Raw genomic sequence first — 20,752 nt, 5'->3', positions numbered from 1 at the left:
TGGTCTAAAGTTGTTTAAACTTCTTAGTCTAAATCTGTGTGAAATAACACAAATACATCAAATGTGTGTGTGACTTAAGGTCTGAGGATGAACTTTCAAACACGCACAGGAAAACAGGTACAAACACAGGATACAGTCAACGAGGCTCCGGTAATTAAAACTGAACGCAAAGAGAGGAACTCAGGCTCTTGACTTGAGTTAATGCACAAAACACACACACACACACACACACACACACACACACACACACCTTTCTCACACATACGGTTAAACGTCTGCCAAGAAATTTAGTGAAATCTACTCCAAGGAAGGGAGTGAGTTTCCTTTTCAGTCACCGTTACCTCAAGTAAAAACAGAAACACCTGACCTCATAACAAAACACAGCTCCAGTCCAATATCAACCCTCAGCAGCAGCTCTTGTTTTAAACTGTTTTTCTCTTCCTCACGCAGCAAACCATCAAATGAGAAAATACACACGAAATGCAATGGAAACTGACAATATATATTGGCAAATAAATCATGTGACTTCAACGTCCACTGATGTCTGCTCCACTGCAGGGATGAAAAATAACAGCAGACTGAAACATCAGATGAGTGTGGAGCAACAAAAGACCGTAACCTTCCTCCAATGAAACAAACAAAATCATATTTCCAAATGAAATTTCGGGCCCAACACATGCCTGGGTCCTCAGCCCGAGTCTGGTCCATGTACTCAAGTCTGGCTGTTATCCTCCGGTATTGATCGGAAAGCCGGAACAGCATCATCTTGTGGCTCCTTTGTGTTACTGTAACTCTCTCCACAGATGTTCAAGTTCGTGGAAACTGCTGTAAAATCCAATATAGCCTACAGATGGTGATGTTTATGGCAAAGTGGAAAGAGGAGGAGGAGATTTCAGTCCGTGCATGATGTATAATTCTTCTGCAGCTGTTCTTGTTGTATGATTACAACAGTCAACAGTCAACATTCAAGGGAAAGACACTGAGGTGGTGCACACTTACAAATACCTAGGTGTGTACCTGGACAGTAAACTGGACTGGTCCCTGAACACGGATGCCATCTACCTGAAGATGCAGAGCCGGCTCATTTTCCTCAGGAGGCTCAGGTCTTTTGACGTCTGCAGTGAAATGCTGCACGTTTTATCAGTCAGTGGTGGTCAGTGCACTTTTTTTATGCTGCAGTCTGCTGGGGCAGCAGCAAACGTCTCATCTTACTGCACAAAAAAATTATCTATCTATCTATCTATCTATCTATCTATCTATCTATCTATCTATCTATCAATCATCCAACTTGTACCTTGAAAATTGAACAAGGAAGTCGAGAGCCAGATGTAAGGATTACAATTTCTGCAATATTATTAACCTCTTTATTTTACTGAGGAAATTTCATTTTCATAAGGAAAAATTTCTTAAACCAGTTCCCTCATTTAAATTGTTTCTAATTGATACTGAACGTTACTTTGAGTCTCTTAAATTGGTAACAAACAAGGGGGGGGCAGCTCTATATACTGTACATGTCCACGTACATTGCCACTATTATCATCATTATCATTTATTGCAATTATTGTAACTCATTGTTGGCATTATAATTGTTATCAATATCATCATTATCGTTAGTTTTACAATTATCATTATTTTTACCATTATTGTCATTATTATTGTGTACAATCAACTTTCATTAGAACGCACACACAAAATGTCACTTTATTCACTTTATTTAAAGAGGGTGATTTTAAACATTTAAACACCTTTTGGGTATTTGGGATATTATTAAAGTGGCTACAGGTTTTCAGCACTCTGTCAGTCTAAAAAAAGTCTCAACCACAGGAAGACAGATGTCACAATATAATGGCCTTTTTGCTACAAGCAAGAGAGAAGTGATACCTCATCACAAGTTTTGAACTAAACCGTCTCCTCTACAAGTGACAAAATGTATTGTCTTACTTTCACAGCCTGCCCACACTTCCCACGCCGAGATGCAGCATTTTCATTTGCAAAGTGCCATTGAAGTGACATGATCACAAGCACAATGAAGAACTTTACCTTGATAACGGTTTCACTTCTCTGCAGCCTCTGTAAGTACTGGCATTTAAAAACAATACAATAACTGAACAATTTAATAGCTGAAGTCATATAAAGGTTATTGTTTGGGTTCCTGCAACTAATCAGTTGTGTGCTTCTTTCAGGCGGGATCTCTGTCTCAGTTTCGGAGTTTTACACTTTGGAGGTTCAGCCTGGTGACGCGGTCACTTTGCTGTGCTCCAACTACACCAGTTCTCCTAGTCAAATACTCTGGTTCAGGGTGGTCAAGCTATTGAATGCCCGCTGTATTTCTCATATATTCAAGGCTTTTGATTCTGCTTCATACTGTAATGGATTTGAGAATGGAAGATTCGAAATGACATCCAACATGTCCACTGTCTTTCTCAAAATCAAACAAGTGGATGTATCTGACTCTGGACTGTATTTCTGTGGATATTACATAAGGAAAAACCCGCTTATTGTGGGTGCCACTTACTTAGAAGTGCAAGGTAAGTTTTATAAGCGTTTTGGTCGATGTCTATCAACATAACATGTAATTTTGGTGAAGACCTCAGTTTGAATTTTTAGACTCTTGAGATAATTTAAATTTTAAATTCATCCTACCTCACTTAAAACATTTCTGTTGTGCACTGTGTCATTCAGTTTGTTCAGTTTAATATTGATCAGATCTCAAGCAACTAGTGGTATAAAATGTACAAAGTCTAATTTAACTGTCTCTCATTATCAAAGTGTTCAATCGACTTGCAAAGGCGATGATTATGATCTTGGGCGGTCTGACTGTTTCCCTCGCTGTGGTCACCATTTGTTTGGTTGTCAAAATAAAACAGCTTAAGAGAGGTACTTCTAATAATAGTTATTGTATTTTCACATCTTTCACATCTTTTTAAGTTGCATCTTCAACATGATAGTAAAATCGTGTTTAAAACAAACATTTTGAAACAGCATTTGTCAATTAACCAGATATGTTGTTTCTGTTGTGTAGCTCGCATTGAAGAAGAAAATCCACAACAGACAGAGGTGATGTTAAAGATTTTACATTTTTGTATTTCAGCAGCTGCTACAATCACTTCAAGTCATTTGTCAGTGAATGATATTGTCGTTTTCTCACATGCACAGCTGTATGAGATTGAGACTGACTGAAAATCCTTTTGTTCACAGGGTCAGGGCTCAGACCTGAACTATGCAGCAGTGACTTTTCACCCAAATTCAAAGAGAAACCTCAGGCCTGCTCCAGAGACAGAAATGGTGCCAAATGCTATTTATTCTGCCATCAGATGACTAATGAAGCACCTGCTGCAGCTCAGAGCGGAACTGATGATTTATTATTAATCCACTGGTGTTGTCAGTTGGTCTGCAGAACAATCACTTCAAACAATCACCATGGTATCAAAGTTCATGTCAGCCGCCACTAGTGATGTACTGCCCGGGCTCTTAAATTTTCTTCCTCTGATGCTGAAAGGCTGCAGCTGTGGTGAGGACTCACAGGATCATTGCCGCACCAATGGGAGAAGCCGTGGAGTTAGAGGCTCCTCCTCTCTGCTCCGACCAATCCTGTCACAGAGTCCGCGCAGCCTGATTAGCATACAGACAAAACACACTTTAAAATCCAAATCCAAATTTGAACAAGGAAGGGCAGAACAGATGATGCAGTTACGCAAGATTGCACCGGTAGACGATAACATTAAAAGTACTAGAAAATTCCTGGAGAAATTTTGAATGTTCCTGCTGATTGGTGCGTGTACTTCACTCCTCACATTTCAATCTGCACAAAGGACGTTACATTCAGTTTAATTCATGTGGTAGAGACTCATCCTGACACTGACCTCAGTCACTGCAGGTGTCCCTCAAAAAGCAGTTTGAATTGAATAAAAAGGGTTGGCTTCTCCTTTAAATGCATAATCCATTATTATAATATAGTGCTCCATCCAAGCATCTAATGCAGAAAAATAACAGGCTAAAATTATACATATTAAAGACATTATAGAAGCCTATTGTGGATTTTATTTAAATGATCATGTAAACTTAAAATGAAAAAGTAGTTTTCCACAGGTATGTGTTCTAGGATTTATTCCCGATCAGTTGTGGGTTATCAGTCAAACATATAAGTTTTCTTTTCTACAATTATTCCAATGAGTTAAATATTTCAATAAAATAAAGTTTTACTGACAGTTTTCTTTCAATGTGTGGGCTGCATGTGTTTGAAATGTATCTGGTCTAAATACTATTCACATTAATTATACTGAGAGTACGGTAAAGTGGTTTATTGGTCCGTAAGAGTCTGTGGTTGCCATGGTTTCTCTCCAGGTGCATCATTCAATTTCCATTTGAGCAACAATCAGTCACATGTTGCGATCGTCATTTCCAGTGAGAACACAGCGGCAGTATTTGTTTTGGGGCTCCTAAACACACATGCACAGTTTATATTAATGGTATTGTATCCTGAGCAAAAATGCAAACATTAAATTGGACTCAAGGATGAACCGATTAGACATCATTATGTTCTGCTAAAATACTTCTGGCCATTATTCGATGCTGTAAATCAGGAAGGAGATACTGTGACCATGTTTCCTGTAACTCGTCTGGTTGGTGGGGGAAACAACCACCACAATATTGACAGTTACAGTAATTATTTGTGTTATATCTTAGCTTTGTTAGCTGCCGTGGTCTGATTCTTGTTAGAGGTGATGCTGAATGTCCAGGCCGTCCTGCTGAATGAACTCCTACAGAAGGTAAATTCTGCAACAATTAAAACTTTATATTGTTTTAATTAATAAACATAAAGCATTTTATTACAACCAACAAGAGGATAAACACACTACTGAAGACCAACTGAAACATCTGACAGTAGCAGACATTTCTTTTTACACTAACTCGCAAAATAAAATCTTCATGAGAACTAGAAAAAAAAACATAACTACAGCATTTTGATAAATCCATGTAAAACATTCACCTTTTCTTTCAAGTTACATACTCTTTAAAATACAGGTCCTATAGATAACATGATTATGTATAATATTTACATAACATAGTACCAACAAAATTTGATTAATGACATTTTTCCACTTGATGCGGACAAAACAAATTAATAAATCAAGCAAGCACAAACTAAGTTTGACCTCACTGTCATGTGTTTGTCGTAATTCAAGATGACATGACGATGACGTATGAAAACATTCAGGACATGAAATACACAGCCTGCTTGTTAGGGTTGCTACATAAAGCTACTGGCTAACTGAGGTTTTTAAATAGCTAAATAATTCTTGTTTGTAGTGACGTACATTTATAAACCACAGCTGCAACAGTTTCCATGTAACAAAACAGGTATTAATTTTCTTTTTCTGCAATCATATGATCAGGAAGAACACGGATAACCCCTTGAGGTCCAGGTAAAAGGCAAAAATGTCATTACAGCAGTTTGCTATATTGCGTAAGCGAGTTAGCATTCAGGAGAAAATCTAAAACTAAAAAAACTAGATAAATAGAAATGGGCAGAGATGCATAAAAAGGCAAAGACATTTAGTGTTAGAGACATGCATCTCTATTCACAGTTTTCATCAATGAACACTACAGTAGTTTTCCTGCCTCGGTTAGTAACAGTGACTGATGGTCCTGAGGGCAGGAGAGCACATGTGGCCACAGTGATTCTGTTGCCTGTTCACAAGGCAGTGGCAGCAGCAGCTGCAGCTGCAGCAACATCTGCCTGGATAAAATAAGACTAGCAACAGTTGAAAACAGCATGCGATGAGTGTTAGAGGGGGTTCGCTAAAGGACCTGTCCCACAGTAGTTACACTAATGTCAAGTTTGTAATATTGACCCAACTTTTAAAGACTTCTTTAACTATAAATATCTCAAGTGCAAAAAAAAAAAAAAGGCAGCTCTAGCCTAACTTCAGCAGAACACGAGAGGGAAACCATGTCTGTGTGACGGTAGATAAATACTAAGTCCTTCCGTCTATTTACAGGGGGTGATCTTGTCCAGTCCGGGCCAGGACGGGATGTAGTAGCGGGGCAAAGTTCCCTCCATGAGCCTTTCCATCCACAACCCCAGGCGGTCCAGTTTGTGGTGGATCTGCAGGGTGGAGATGCTGCGGGACCGGTTGGATTTGCGCGGCGGGTGGTCGTCGCGGGAACTGGACCTCGATCTCCCCCCTGTAGTGGCCCCTTCGTCCTCAGATGACTTACCTTCAAGGTCTTCCCCGGTGTAGACGGGCTTGAACAGACAGAGATATTTCTTGTGGCCATTAAGTGCCAGCACGTAGCCGGTGTAGTCCATCTTGTGGTCTCCACCGTCGTCCTCGTCTGCGTCGATCTGCATGGCGTCCTGGGCGTATTCCAGCAGCGTGTTCATCCACTCGCTGTGCTTGTCAATATTCAGGAAGGAGAAATGCAGCGTCAGGCTCCTGGGAGAGAGAAGAAAGAACAGATGTCATGAAGTATCAATAATTTAATGCTCATATAATGGAGTTCATTTGTTCCATGAAGGATGTTTGTTTCGCTCACCCTGTGAAGGAGTAGACCTCTTTGGCAAACTTGCTGAGGAGGATGTTCTTGGAGGCGTCGGTGAGCACCAGCACTATGTTCATGTGTCCTGGCCTCAGCTTCACCAGGTTGCTCATGTAAGTGATATCCGTCAGCTCCGTCACCTCCACAAAATTCTTCTTAGGGGGCCGACTAAAGCCAACAGCAAAAACATTGAGCTTTATCAAAATTTACAGCGATAAAAGACAATATATCCAAAATGATATCCAAAATGTAACATCTCAATTCATCTCATTTTATTTTCAGCCACAAGATACCCAAATCCTAAAACACTAAAATAATTATTAAATGGTTCAAAAACATCTGTCCCATCAGTCCAGACATGAATTCAACAGGCAAGATACAAAATTAGCAATAAATACTAATAAATAAAAATAATATCTCAGTAGAGTAACCAGTTGTGAAGACCCCAGCCTTTCAAGTTTAAACATATTTTAGTAGCAACTGCTGCGTTAAGTTTTTTTTTTTTTTTTTTTTTTTAAACAGTCCAACCCAAATATCGCAATATATAAAATTTTATGTTTCAGGTGTTTTTTTTCCTCAATAATATATAATTATATTATTGTATTTTATGTTTCAGGTATAAGTGATGCCGCCACTTAACAGCAGTAAAAAGTTTTATTTGTCACAAAGCAGTGAAATGACGGGCAGACTTGGCAGAAGTGCAGAAAAGTGAAAGAAAAAAAATTGCATATGGCAGGAAATATCGCAGTGTTTGATATTATTGAATCTTAAAAACACAAAGATAAATCCTGCGCTCAGTAGAGCGTGAAATGTTAAATGTGTTCTTGCCTTGAAGCACCGCTCCCTGGTGACCCATTCTCTGCTTTTGTTCCATCCTTTGCTTTTGGTTTTGTCTGTTTATCTTCACTTGAGTCACTGAAAAACAAAGGGAAAGCACAGATGAAGCAAAGTAAAATTAAAAGCATTACAGCTGTTTTCTTTGGCTCGTCTTTAGCTTTTGTTTATACGGTGAAAAGATGACGCTGTTGCTATAGTTACAGAGTTGGTGGTCTAGTGAAACGTGTGCAGTAAAGCAACCAACCTGAAGGCCTGGATCACCACAGTTCCAAACAAGATGAACAAGGCAGAGAAGATGAGGGACAGAAGAGGCATCATCTCACGCCTGCAGGTCATCACACACAGCACACTGTATTTATTTACATCTCAAGAGTGTGTTCTTCCATGACATAGAGAGGAAAGCTCGCATGAAAGTTAAGTACTGGTGTAGAGCAATTTCAAACGTTATAAATGTTTAATTTGTCACATCAAATATTAACATTTACATGGAACTGCTGAACTGGACGAAACTTCAGATTTCTACCTACCAGTTGTTGTGCAGAATATCATCGATGACTTCAGAGAGGTAATCGTATGACGCGTAGATCCATCGGATTACAAACATCTACGGAGTGAGAGCACCACGTTTAGTAACCATTACCTTTGGTGGTGGATATTTAACAAACAGTACCTGGTTGTAAGAATACTGGTTACACAGTTTGTTGCACGGCTGCTCGACTGTGACAAAAATCATAATCACGATTAATTTGATTAATATTCAGATCACGATTATTTAACGATATTACTCATTGATTTTGAAAACACCACGCTTTTAAAAAAAACATTTTAAATACAATTCAACGGAAAAACAAATAAAAAATATATTTAAAATAATTAGATAAATAAATAAAATAATATATATGTAAATATACAATTAAATATATAATATAAAAATTATTAAAAATAAAATAGATCAAAATAAATAAGATCAACTACAACACATCAACCCTGGCAGCATGCATGTAGACAGTAAAGCTAATATCAAGCACTATCAAAAAAGAAAAACATAAAATAAAAAAAACAGATTTATATTTTTTCTGGTTATATATCGGATATAAGTTAAAGATATCTGAGATATATCTGGGACAGCAGCCAACCAGGACATGGTCTCTCCAGACTATGTATAGAAAGTCTGTGAACCAGCAAACTGCTCAAGATGACGCACTCCTACATATGTTCATATGTTGCTAACGTAAACAGAAAGTGGACGGGGGGGGGGGGGTTGGTTTTTGCAGGGGTGGGGTGAAAATTGACATCTTGATTATCTTGTTTTCATAATCGTTGGAAAGACAAAAATCCTTATTAAAAACAACATTAGATTAATCGCCCAGCACTAGTTCAAACCCTCCATTTTAACTCACAGAGAACTTACCGATGCAAACTCATTGTTGAGCTCAGGCAGCATGGCGTCGTGGATGAGGATGGACGGGTCCTTCTGAAGTCGCTCCAGCTCGTCCAGAAGACGTTGTTTGTCTTCTTCACTGCCGTTCCAGGCGGTCACGGGTTTAAACAAGGCCTTCCCTGCAGCGTTACGCCTCTCCAGGATCACCACCTGCGCACACGCACACACACATACACACACACCAGACAGTTTCAAAGAGGCTCTCAGTCCAGTGCTATGGATCATGACCAGTGCACCCTTTATGTATGAAGTATGAATCATCTAATCATCTTTTAAAGAAATACCAAAAAAAAGGACTTTTTACTCTTGAGTGAAAAAAAAATTGAGTTTTTATTTTTGTTTTTTAATTAGAGTTATATGGAGTTATATTATTGTTTTTCCAAAAAGTTTGTTTGGGTAGTGAGGAATAATCCTTGAACTGAGTGCTGTACAAAGGACAATTAAGATAAATAAAAGCAAGTAAAACAAATGTACAGAATAAGTAAAACACAAGAAAAGCATAGTAAATATACTGCATACAAAAACATGTAAACATACAAGAAAATAAAAAGGAGCAAATACACAATAATGAACATGACAATGGAGTAAAAGGTGACAAGCTAAAAAGGCCAGTGAATAAAAAGCTCATCTGATTTCTAAAGGAAACTGGTTCCATCATTTTGGAGCAAAGTCTCTGTCACCTTATCGTTTCACGGTGCTTTCACACCTGCTCTAGAACCCTGGTTGGGTTTTCCCTCTCAGTACGATTCGTTTGTGCAGATGAGAAAACAGTAATCAGACCAAAACAATCGCACCAAGACCCTTTAGAGGAAGTGGAAGTGGCTCCGACCCCACCAGCAGGGGAACTCACAAGTTTGAGCTTGACGGTTCCTGTAACATCCTTCCCTGTGTTTACTTCCCTGCGCCAGACAATCTGACCAATAAGAGGAGAGAACATTCTCACCTGGTTTGTAATGATGCATTCTGGTTTTCTTGTATTTTACAAACTCATCAACTGATGTGGAGCAGAGCAAATGAACTGTAGGTGTGAAAACATCCTTAGTGGTGACTGTGGGACAAAGGGGAGAGATGTGCTTCCAGGTCTGAGTGATCCAGGAGCTGAGTGCCAGTGAATAAGGTCTGTGATCTAAGAGCCTTGATTTTTCAAGGAGCAGACAAAAAACACCCATAAATACTGCTCCAAAGAATGAGCAGAACTCATGATCAGATAAAGATAGAAACTTCAAATCACCTCCAGAACAACTCAAACAAACGTGTGCAACTTTCTGGGTTGATATTTTCCTTCTTTATTATGGTTCACACTGTTTTTATATATAAAATAAGGAAAAATTAAAGGACCGTTTTTTGTTTTTTTGTTTTATGGGCTTATATATACTGTACAGAAGTCTTTACTGAGTTATAGTAACTATTTTTAAAAACAGTAGTGATGTGTTTATCAAAGCAGAGCTTGGAATCAGGTTTTTAGCATTAGACATCACATATGGTTTGAGGTGGTCTAGCTTACTTGTTAATACATTATCCTGCTACAATGAATTGATTTCATGGTGCACAACCTAAAGCAATGCCAACTCTCAAATGTAGCTTCATGGTGAAAGTGGCAGTTGTAGTGTTGGAAGTGCGTGTGTGCGTGTGTGTGTGTGCGTGTGTGTGTACCTGTGGTGGTGACTGTGCGCTGTCCTTGTTCTGCATGAGGATGTCACACAGCGGTTGCTGTAGCCGCTGGTACACGTAGGCGAACCTAACGACTTCCTTGGTGTTGGCGGAGGCAAACGAGAGAAACGCCTGGTTCCCAAAAGAAAAGGTCTCTTCGTCCCGTGTCATCAGCAGGACACAGTATCTGAGGGAAAGGACGGACGTTACAGGACGTAGGTTAACACACACTGCGTAACTTAAAATACCTGAATTTTTAATTTGACACTTCGGTTTCATATTTTAATTTTCTCTCGTTAACTTATCAGGTGTGAACAGATGTTTAAAAAAAAAAAAAAAGAGAAAATGTTTGGTTCTCTTACTTCCTGCGTCTGTGGAACTGTTTGACAGGACAGAGCTCGTCAAACAGCTTCTGATTGACCAGCCTCGGAGCGAGCAGAAATTTGTTGTTTGACATGAACTCGTCGATAATTTGCTTTTTCATTCCTTTAGCCTGCAGAGAACAAACATAACCACGTAAAAAAAAAGAGCAAAGTGGAACTACTTCACTGTAAAAACAACAGTGAACGGATCTACTTTGTGTCCTCAGGCTCCATATTGCTGTGATTGACCTGTATAATGTCAGCAGGCTTGTCGATGTTCTCTTTGAAGACCAGCATGGTCGGAGCGTAAGTGTTGATATTGAACTGTTTCTGCAGATTGGCCGTCTCTGAGAGGCCCTGGTCCACATAGCCGAACTGCAGGTAGTCTTTATACGCAAAAGCTGTCAGCTACGGAGATGCAGAGATAAATTATTGACATGTTTGTTTTAGTGACGCAGTTACATAGAGGTACATTTCAAATAAAAAAAAAGAGCCTACTTTGTATAAGAGGGGAACTACAGGCACTTGGTCGAACAGAAGCACGTGTGGCTTGTTGAGCTCGTGCCAGCTGTTCAAGAACTGCAGGTCATTCTTGTCTGTGACCTGAAATTTGAAAAAAAAGAAGAAAAAACAAAACTGTTTCATTCATTTTGATAAATGTAAACAATCCATCCCGCCCTAAGTTACAGGTGTCCATGTATGCAGGCAGTTTTTTAGTTTTCTTTTTTTATAAGTTGGAGGATGTATGTATGTGGGTTTTGTGGTTGATATCGTATAGGTATATATATCGTATATACACCTGAGTACGGAGATGTGTAGGAGAGTATGTGTGAGTGTAGATAAACATATATACATCTGCTTTTTTCTTTTCTTTTTTCTCATTTTCTTAATTTGGTGTATGTATATGGGTACATTTCTATCAATCATTCATTGAAAGTTTTCTAACTTTCTCATTTATTTGCTGGTTTAATTGATTGTTGATTTGTCCATGTTGTGTCAAATGAATTTACTGTAATGTCCTGAGGTCAGTGTTACAATGGGAGAACAAACCGCTGCTCCACGTCCTTCATTCCTTCTGCTATCAGGCTACTAAACGTCAACAGTTGCCATTTTAATTATATATAAATATATTTTAATTTAAATTTCATTAATTCATTATTCATTCATTCATTAATTAAAGTATTTCTATTATCTATCACCATAGAAACTGCAACATAATGTGTTATTTTTATCTATTGTACTTGTGTTACTCTTATTTATTTGACTTATTCCTGCATGTTGTTCCTTAGTTTGACCCTCGTATGTTGATCTGTTGCCTCTGACATGAACTGATCTGCCTGTGAGTTCTGAAGTTGTGTGTATGGACTGGGTGAGCTGTAAAGGAATTGCCCTTCTTGTGATAAATAAAGTCTGAATCTTAATCTGAAACAAATTATGTAACATCCTGCAGAATATACTGTGTTTACGAGAAGACAGGCAGATATTTACCCGCTCCACAAGCCTCTGAGGAAGAAGGTCCTCTACAAACTGCCTCAGATGCTCCTTCGCAACAGCATAATGGAAAAACGTCACTTTGCCATTGATGACTCCAAGTATTGATGGGGTGCGGTGAGCTCCCAGGTGATTGGCTAACCGTCTCTCGTAGCCAACATCCACCACGCCGATTCCAACACCTGCAAAGACAGGATATCCACATCAACCTCTTCAACTCACTCTGTGAAACTTCATAAAGGGCAGGGCAGCAGCTGGGTCATTTCCACACCTAGAGTCTCCATCTCCTGCACCACCTCTTTCCAGACGGGCTCGATGTGGATGCAGCTGAAGCACCAGTCAGAGGTGATCTTTATCAGGTACGGCCTCTTGTAGCTGTCGGGCACCACGTCGTTGATGTACTGGTTAAAGTGCAGCGTGTACTTGCTGTCAGCAAAGTCTCTGTGGGTTTTGCTGTTGAAGGGAAAGTTGAAGAAAGACTCGTCGAAGTAGAAGCTGTCGTGGCGATGACCATAGCGACCGCTGCTGTAAGGCTGGGTGTCATCAGTTTGCCCGTAACGGTCATAATTGGCACGTTTGTCTTCGTTGGATAAGATCTGAATGTTGGGTGGAACAAACATCAATACGACACAACATCTTTAAGTCATGCATAATATATACTGTATGTTCCTGGCATTTATCAGAGTCAACACACACACGCCATGATACATCAGTTGATGGACCACATTTTTGAAATATGACCAACCTCATAAGATTTGGTAATCTTGATGAACATATCCTCAGCACCTGGATTTTTGTTTTTGTCTGGATGCCTTGAGAAAAAGACACCTGTTAGTTAAGAAGTGAATGTATTTTAATTTCAACAGGTGAGCGTCTGGTGAAAATATATACCATTCTTTTGCAAGGCGCTTGTAGACTTTCTTGATCTCAGCCTGGCTTGCACTCCTGGTTACTCCTAGGATTTTGTATGGGTCCATCTCAGGCCCGGCATGGGTTGCTCCTGTCAGCAGCACTGAGAGGACCAGCACTACAGCCAGCAGCAAAGACATCTTTGACCCTGCCATCACAGCTACCTTTAACATATCATAGAGCAACAAACAATTAACAATATGTTTATATACATATATATCACCATCAAGTTAAAGTGGACTACACCTGAAATAACAATACAACCTTTATCTGCATTAAAACTCAGTTTAAATCGCCTTTCAACCATACTGACGTTTGTGTGATGAAGACAACCGGTTAGCTAAAGATGCTGAAAATTACATTATAGCATGCTAACCAGAAGCTAGGCAGGCTATGATATATGTCAGCTAACTAACACAGCAACAGCTAACACCACGTCATAATCTTACTGACATGTTTCTGGACTGTGACATTAACGTTATTCCTAAGGGATAAAAAAAAACGTTCACGCAGATTTTTTTTCCCCATTAGGGTTATTTGCGTTGATACAGTGACTAGCTGTCTCCACGAAACAGCTCAACATTTTCCCAGTCACCTCAAGCAGATGCGGTCAACCGGTACTACGCCACATATTTGGTGAAGATTTTAAATGCTCCTTGGCGTCTCGGTTAACGCTGATGTGAAGACGCGAAGGGTGTGTTCAGCAGCATCACCACAGTTCCTCCAGAGCAAAGCTGTCAACCTGCTGCCGCGAAGCAGAATAAGCTGAAGAAGAGGAGGGGGGAGGCGCCCAGCGTCGAAAGTAATTTTGAGAGAGTGAGTATTCGGTGACACCTTTTGCTTCGTTCGTGTGTTCTCGGTTTTTATCCCCGTCGCGCCGCGATTTTTCAGCATGTATATGTTGTGATACGGTAGCCGCGTAGCAGCGGCGCGCGGTGAATAGAATCAAACTCACCCCATTTTTTTCCGCGATTTGCTCTCTCAGTTGACCAATCACAGGCAGCGGTGATGTAAACACGGAAGTGGCGAGTGAAACCGAGCACAAACAAGACGAAACAGACGAAACTTCTAACATTTGTAGTCTGTAGGTCTAATTTCACTCTTACACGCGACTTGTTATCACATCGCTCACTTTAACATACCGACTGACTTTTCAACAGTCACATAATTTGTCAGTTGCAGCTTTTTAAAGACGGCTCCTCTGTCTTCCTCACTCAGGTCGTTACTGTCGGATGGAGAATGGAGGAAAGACACAAGAAGATCCTTCAGCGCAACAGGACCAACCTGGTGAGAGACTTGGACCCATCGAACCTCTACGACGGCCTTCTTGAAAAGGGAGTTTTCACCCAGGACATGATCGATGAGATTAAGGTAGGATAGCTATGTAGGTGGCAGCATTCAGGTTCAGGTTGTGGGGTGTTTACGAACACTCAAACTCAAACTTTCTCCTTTCAGGGCTCTGGGACCAGACGGGACCAGGCCAGACAGTTGGTCCGGGACTTGGAGACCCGCGGGAGTCGAGCTTTTCCATTGTTTCTGCTGTGCCTTCAGGAGACAGGGCAGCACAGTCTGGCGGAGCTCCTACAGAATGGAGCTCCAACAGTTCATCTACAGCCCGCGACACCCACCGAGGTTCTTCGGCCTGTTCTGCAGCCTCTCCCAGTTTGTGAGTGTGTGATACTATGGTATATCTCATGAGGATTAATATCATAACTGTGTCTTAGTAGGAAATTGCTTTTAACTCTTGTAATGTGAACACTTTTTTATCATTAATTGCTCTGTGTTTCTTTAACAGCCTCTCCAATGGATGTTGACAAGCAAAGAAAAGAACTCCCTGTCCATCCAGTACAGAGACCCAGTACTACTCCCAGTCCATGTAAGATATGCAGTTAATTTATATATTAGTAACAATCTGATAAATTTCTTGATGTTTAACACATATTGATGCTTATGTCACAGCACCTGAAAGGGAGCACATAAGACCAAGACCACCAGGCAGACAACGACGGGACAGTATACAGGTAAGTTGTTACAACAAACAAAAGGACAAAGATTGCTGTACAATCAGTTTAATCCTACATTACATATTTATATCATATTTTATGTCTGTGCCTCCTTTTCCGTGTATGTCTGTGTCAGAGCTATAAAATGGATGCCAGCCCATGCGGGCACTGCCTCATCATAAACAATGTGGAGTTTGAACCTCAGAGTGAATTGAGCAACCGAAAAGGCTCCAACATCGACTGTGACAAGCTGGAGAGAAGATTCAAGGCGCTCAACTTTATTGTCGAAGTCAAGACAAACTTGAAACAAAGAGTAAGAACTATTTCTTCTGCTTCCGTGTCTGAAACTTCACTGAAACATGTGAGCTTATGAGCATGTAGCTAACAGCTCTCTTCACATTTCAGCAAATTAAGCGTGAACTGTCAGCTCTGTCTAAGGAGGACCACTCACAATATGACTGCTGTGTGGTTATCATGCTGTCACATGGGACTGAGGTAAGACCTGTCGGTCGACACTCTAACAAACTCCTACCAGAACTTTCTTTGACCTACACAAGCTCCGATCCTGATGACATGTAAGACCTGATGTGTGCTCATATCTATGCTCTTAGGTGAGTCACAACCGGTTCCCTGGTGCTGTGTATGGTGTGGATGGACAGTCCGTCCCAGTTCAGCACATCACAAACTACCTCAACGGCCAGCACTGCCCGTCTCTACAGGGCAAACCCAAACTTTTCTTCATCCAGGCATGTGGAGGAGGTAGCTAACACTGAACATGCTGTTTAGTCTTACAACATTTAAAAGTTACACATGAACTACAAGTGTCTCACACACAGGAAATGCTTTTGTCTTTGAGGTGAAAGAGACACAGGTTTTGAGGTGTCACCGGATGAGGTCAAACCATCCGTCGGCGGAGCAGACGACCAGACGGACGCCATTCCCATGTCATCCAGCAGCGACTCTCTGAGCATGTCAGACGAACCGGACGCCAGAGTCACTCTGCCCACGCCGAGTGACATTCTGGTGTCCTACTCAACTTTTCCTGGTGTGTTGTCTTTGAGGTTTTGCATGTACAGAGTAATTAAAACCGTCAGTTTTCATTATCATAGCATCACAATACACTACAGATATGACAGCAGAGTAAAATACTATATTGAAATGCATTTATTGTGACGCACAGTCTAAGAAGAGACAACAACAAAAACAACACAAAACAAACAACACAATTGATAATATACAATTAGCTAGGAAAAGGAAAAAAAAATCTGAGTTTAGGAGAACAAAGTCATACTTTTAAGAGTAAATTCATCCAAGAAATTTAAGTCATAATATTACGAGAATAAAGAAAAATAAAATAAAACAATTAACAATAGATACAGTTAGCTAGAAATGGATACAGCTCTGGTTTGCTTTTAGCAGCACTTCATCTTCGTTGTAAAGTCAGATCAATAGATCGACTTGACTTGATATTAACGTCTTCCTAACGCCACTTTGACCATGTGACGTGTGTAGGTTATGTTTCTTGGAGAGACACCCAGTCTGGATCGTGGTACGTTGAGACAATGGACCGTATCCTCGAGGAAAACGCTGCCACAGATGACTTAGTGACAATGTTGATGATGGTGAGCTTCTCTGTTAAAACTGCAAAATTAACTGGGGCCCGATTAAATCCCTCTGACCATTTCATTTAGTGCTTTTAAATTTAAACACAGACACATCTGATTATGAACTGTTCTTATTTGCAGGTGAACCACGAGGTCTCCCAAAACTCTGCAAAAGGGCTCTATAAGCAAATGCCTGGTTCCTTTAACTTCCTCCGCAAACTTCTCTACTTTCAAACCCAAACGTAGCCAAGGTTCAAAGTTCAGCTCGATGAGTTTCTGTTTCAGATTCAGGTTCAATGTTCAATGTCTCTTTCAATTACTGTAATTTCTTGGGATTGTGTCTCAGATGAGTTTTGAGATGTATGAATTTGCTAAATCGTGGTTTTACATTGATATTGTTTATCAAGCCTTTCTGTGATTAATCATTGATATCTTCTTTATATGAACTTTTTAAGCATTATTGTCATCTTGGAAAGAAAATATGTACTGTGAACATGTGGCTCAGGTTAGTTTTTTTTTTTAATATATATATATATTGGTGTCTTATCAACACGGCCACAGTTGTCAAGAACAGATTTCGCTGACTTTTATTTTCTTTCTCTTTTATATTGATCATATTAACAAAGTGGATTTTTGTGAAGTGGTTTTGTGGAAAATGTGATAAACTCCAAAGGTGTCGACTCTCACTGTGAGCCGGAGCTTTTCTGATTCTCTGTCTGACCCGTTGCTCATTTATTCACCTGTTTTCTCCAGCTGCATGTTCCATAATCCAACCCACGCTGTTCCACTACAGTTACTCTAATGTAACACACACAGCTGGCCAGTGACAGGGTGAGTCATTTTACAGATGGTTTTCCAACACTAAGGAGAAGGTCTAGCACCGAAACGTTGCATTAAATTGTTTGTTGCACTTCAGACAGTGCCGGGACTTTTTGATTGCCACTCTGGATCCACTTATCCTGTTACTACACACCTGCCTCCCTAAATAGATGAGCAACGTTTTCACCACCACACGACATGTCTGAATCCAGTAACATTTACACACTGGAAGCACAACAAGAGAACTGGGAGAACTGGGCTTGTGCTCACAGGCAGTTCCTACATACTGGGGCAGTCCACAAGGGAAAGCATGGGAGTTAAACATCAAAGACAATGAAAGAGAAAAATAAAATAAATATAAATAAAAAATGTATGTGTTAAAATAATCCCTTAAGGCCCAACATTCATCTTAACACATCAGCAGTGATATCACATACACCTCCCTTAAAACTGCCAGGAAATTTATACCCATAATTTATGTATTACATACACGTTGCTGGTGTTATCATAGATTCTTTTTTTTATGATCAATCATTTGTTGCATAAATAAGGAAGTAACAACACAAAATTAGATATTATTTGAGGAACGAAACATATGCAAAGTGTGCTAATGAATGAAAGTTATAGGCATCACTGTTGCTTGTGCTACTGTTGAGGTTCAGTGTGTAACACTGATGGCAATCCTAAAAGAAAAGCTCCTGTACTTTACTAGACTCCAAACTCCAGTAGATGGTGTCTGTGACCCTCAGATATTTGTACTTTCTGTGAGTTTTTTGGTTCCCACCACGACCACCAGGGGTCTCCATTAACTTAGAATCGGTTCCATTTAAATCACCTCAACAACACAAAGTGTTTGAAATGCAGGTTCATCTCTCACCTCTTAAACTACAAACAATGAAATCACTCTGACACATACAGTATCATGTTCCCAACGCTTCAGTAACAATTCTGTTTTTGGAGAACTTTTACATGACAACACAGGAAGTCCCTTTGTCAGTACCACACACTCATCAGTTCCTCCATATAGCTCTAATTCTTAATTTAGAAATCCAATTAATTGATTCTTGATTCCTTTGAGTTGCTTCATTATCATGTTATTAGACCTTTGAAGGAGAGAAACTTCAAACATCTCTTCATTTTCATCTCTTAAAGCTGTTCAATGAGCTCATCAAACTAATTTAATTAAAATGAATACAATAGATACATTTTCACCCACTTATCTCAAAAGTAAAATATCTTTTACTGTGATTAAAGAGTTCCTTAACCTGCATTCGATTATTCAAAAATTGCACAAAGCTGTGTTTCTATATTCTTATATTAAAGTATGTTTTTAATTTTATACGAGTCACGTGGGATTGGCCGAATAAAACAACACATGGAAAGGGAGAAAAAAAAACAATAGTATATTTCAAAATGTGCAAAGTACAATAGGTGTGTGTCACAGATGTTAGTGTAGCATTAGTCTAGTCTCCATGTTTGACATCAGATTTTCATATTGTATGTTTGGAACAGTTATTTCTCTTTTAACTCTTTTATTTTGTAACCCCAATTATAATTATTTATAAACACAATATTAAATAATGATTATTAGTTATTATTTATGATTATAACTCCTTTTCTCTCTCTTTTTACCTCTGTATTAGACTATCAATAAAACACTGGCTCAGAGTCTTTGGCTGCAATGGTTTTGTTTCTTTCTGAAAATTAGAAATATTGTTTATTCTCTCTTTGGCCAAAACTGGAACCAAACAGTATTTCTCTCTTGTGTCTGGCCCAATCAGATTATACCTAGTTCCTCAGACCATCATTTTGTCTCGCCCTTGACATGTTGGCACAAACTGAACATTTCTGTCAACCGACACTGTAGATGACTATGTGTTATTCTCACTTTGAATATTATTTTTGCCAGTATCTTCAAGTCATCATGACGAAAACGTTGTGATTATTGTTCTCCAGAAGTTTGTAATCCTCCGCCCACGTGGGTGGAGGAAGAACACGCTTCCAAAACAAGCCCCTGGCCAATGGGATATTTGGCTTTTAATGGTTATTTCTACAAACTTATTCACTAACCCTTAAGAATGGGGAAAACACAGGTTCTGTTTACGTTTTCTATATTTAATCAAAACCACAATCTTTGCCTGTTGTTGTGTTTGTGCCTGAATCTAAACACATGCTGGACGCGGGTTGTGAACCTCGTTCTCCTGGAAGAAAATGTTGCTTGTGAACATTATCCATACAGAAAATTACATTTCCTCCAAAGCAGTTTAGGCAAAATCATTTAGTGCAATATTGACATTTATATACACATTTATAGGAGAAGCTTGTGTTCTTATACACAAATGAAAGTGGCCAGACAGAACAGTTACTGATAAACATTTAGAACAAGTATAACCAGATTCAGTACAGTTTAGTCTATAATGTGTTTAGCCAATATTTGATCATTTTATCTTCTCCTCTCCTGCTCCCAGTCTTCCTGTTTGAGTGACTGTTTGCTTTGTCTGTTTCACTGCTCTGGCTTCTTCAGGGTCTGCTCTAAAAAAACAGACATTTCCCCGTCCCTCATGGGATTGTCGTGTTATTCTCATTTTGAAAACTGTCCAGCTGAACAGAAGCCACTGAGGTTCAGGCTTGTTTTGCACAAAAGATGCAGCAGATGGTCCAAGATCCAAATGAATAAATACTGGAGTGTGTCTGTTCCCACCATCAGTCTCACTGGTCACCTACCACTGGGTCCTGTAAAGCCATGCTCTGCATCAGCACCACACTCTGTGAGTAGAACTGATGACTGTAATAATTATTAAAAAAATATAGCTTTATATAAATTTGGTAAATTTAAAATTGTGATTTTATAAAGTTTTAGTTTTGATGTCAAAGAAACCAAAGTGTTCCTTTATAACTCTTAGTGGTTTCATGTTGTATTTTGACTCATTAAGAAAGTGTAATATGATATACTATAATCTATGTCCTATTTCTTTTTTTTAATAATAATCTGACAGTGCTGTTTCTTTTTCAGTCCTGGCAGCAACCTGCCTGCTTGCAAGTGCAGGTAAATATCTATGTATGTGTGTGTGTGTGTGTGTGTGCTGTCTCTTC

At 39.4% G+C, this 20,752-nt stretch overlaps 4 protein-coding genes across 5 annotated transcripts in view; 3 read left to right on the top strand and 1 right to left on the bottom strand.

Annotated features, from left to right (window-relative positions):
* Nucleotides 1-956: 956 nt before the first annotated feature.
* On the top strand, nucleotides 957-3,451 carry LOC111651601 (uncharacterized). Its single transcript, XM_023401593.2, has 6 exons — nucleotides 957-1,153; nucleotides 1,950-2,072; nucleotides 2,184-2,528; nucleotides 2,770-2,877; nucleotides 3,023-3,057; nucleotides 3,199-3,451. Exons 2-6 carry the CDS (start codon nucleotides 2,012-2,014, stop codon nucleotides 3,316-3,318), a joined length of 669 nt encoding a protein of 222 aa, XP_023257361.1. The 5' UTR covers nucleotides 957-1,153; nucleotides 1,950-2,011; the 3' UTR covers nucleotides 3,319-3,451.
* A 1,334-nt stretch (nucleotides 3,452-4,785) lies between these two features.
* Nucleotides 4,786-14,021, bottom strand: LOC111651600 (dnaJ homolog subfamily C member 16). The gene is made up of 15 exons (XM_023401592.2): nucleotides 13,829-14,021; nucleotides 13,216-13,397; nucleotides 13,070-13,136; nucleotides 12,596-12,920; nucleotides 12,322-12,506; nucleotides 11,332-11,436; nucleotides 11,083-11,241; nucleotides 10,834-10,964; nucleotides 10,475-10,658; nucleotides 8,792-8,971; nucleotides 7,908-7,984; nucleotides 7,625-7,705; nucleotides 7,372-7,458; nucleotides 6,541-6,711; nucleotides 4,786-6,440 (listed from the first exon to the last, which is right to left on the bottom strand). Exons 2-15 carry the CDS (start codon nucleotides 13,386-13,388, stop codon nucleotides 5,993-5,995), a joined length of 2,373 nt encoding a protein of 790 aa, XP_023257360.1. The 5' UTR covers nucleotides 13,389-13,397; nucleotides 13,829-14,021; the 3' UTR covers nucleotides 4,786-5,992.
* A 212-nt stretch (nucleotides 14,022-14,233) lies between these two features.
* Nucleotides 14,234-17,526, top strand: casp9 (caspase 9, apoptosis-related cysteine peptidase). 2 transcript variants are annotated; one of them, XM_023401595.2, is made up of 11 exons: nucleotides 14,234-14,317; nucleotides 14,452-14,604; nucleotides 14,689-14,899; nucleotides 15,029-15,109; nucleotides 15,193-15,254; nucleotides 15,373-15,549; nucleotides 15,642-15,731; nucleotides 15,848-15,995; nucleotides 16,093-16,281; nucleotides 16,749-16,858; nucleotides 16,982-17,526. In XM_023401595.2, exons 2-11 carry the CDS (start codon nucleotides 14,473-14,475, stop codon nucleotides 17,084-17,086), a joined length of 1,305 nt encoding a protein of 434 aa, XP_023257363.1. In that variant the 5' UTR covers nucleotides 14,234-14,317; nucleotides 14,452-14,472; the 3' UTR covers nucleotides 17,087-17,526. The 2 variants fall into 2 exon arrangements, with proteins under 2 accessions (XP_023257363.1, XP_023257364.1); XM_023401596.2 differs by having other exon boundaries at nucleotides 14,258-14,604.
* A 2,795-nt stretch (nucleotides 17,527-20,321) lies between these two features.
* The window catches only part of LOC111651603 (uncharacterized), a 9,703-nt gene continuing 9,272 nt past the window's right edge, over nucleotides 20,322-20,752 (top strand). The window contains exons 1-2 of the mRNA XM_087172749.1: nucleotides 20,322-20,427; nucleotides 20,673-20,705. Of these exons, the coding sequence (XP_087028875.1) occupies nucleotides 20,403-20,427; nucleotides 20,673-20,705 (58 nt within the window). The 5' untranslated portion in view covers nucleotides 20,322-20,402. The remainder of the gene's footprint in view (nucleotides 20,428-20,672; nucleotides 20,706-20,752) is intronic.

The sequence above is a fragment of the Seriola lalandi genome, unplaced genomic scaffold (assembly GCF_002814215.2).
Source record: "Seriola lalandi dorsalis isolate HSWRI2012SDOR001 ecotype SW California unplaced genomic scaffold, Sedor1 jcf7180002053703, whole genome shotgun sequence".
Classification (NCBI taxonomy): Eukaryota; Metazoa; Chordata; class Actinopteri; order Carangiformes; family Carangidae; genus Seriola; species Seriola lalandi.
This window is presented reverse-complemented; position numbering and strand designations above follow the sequence as displayed.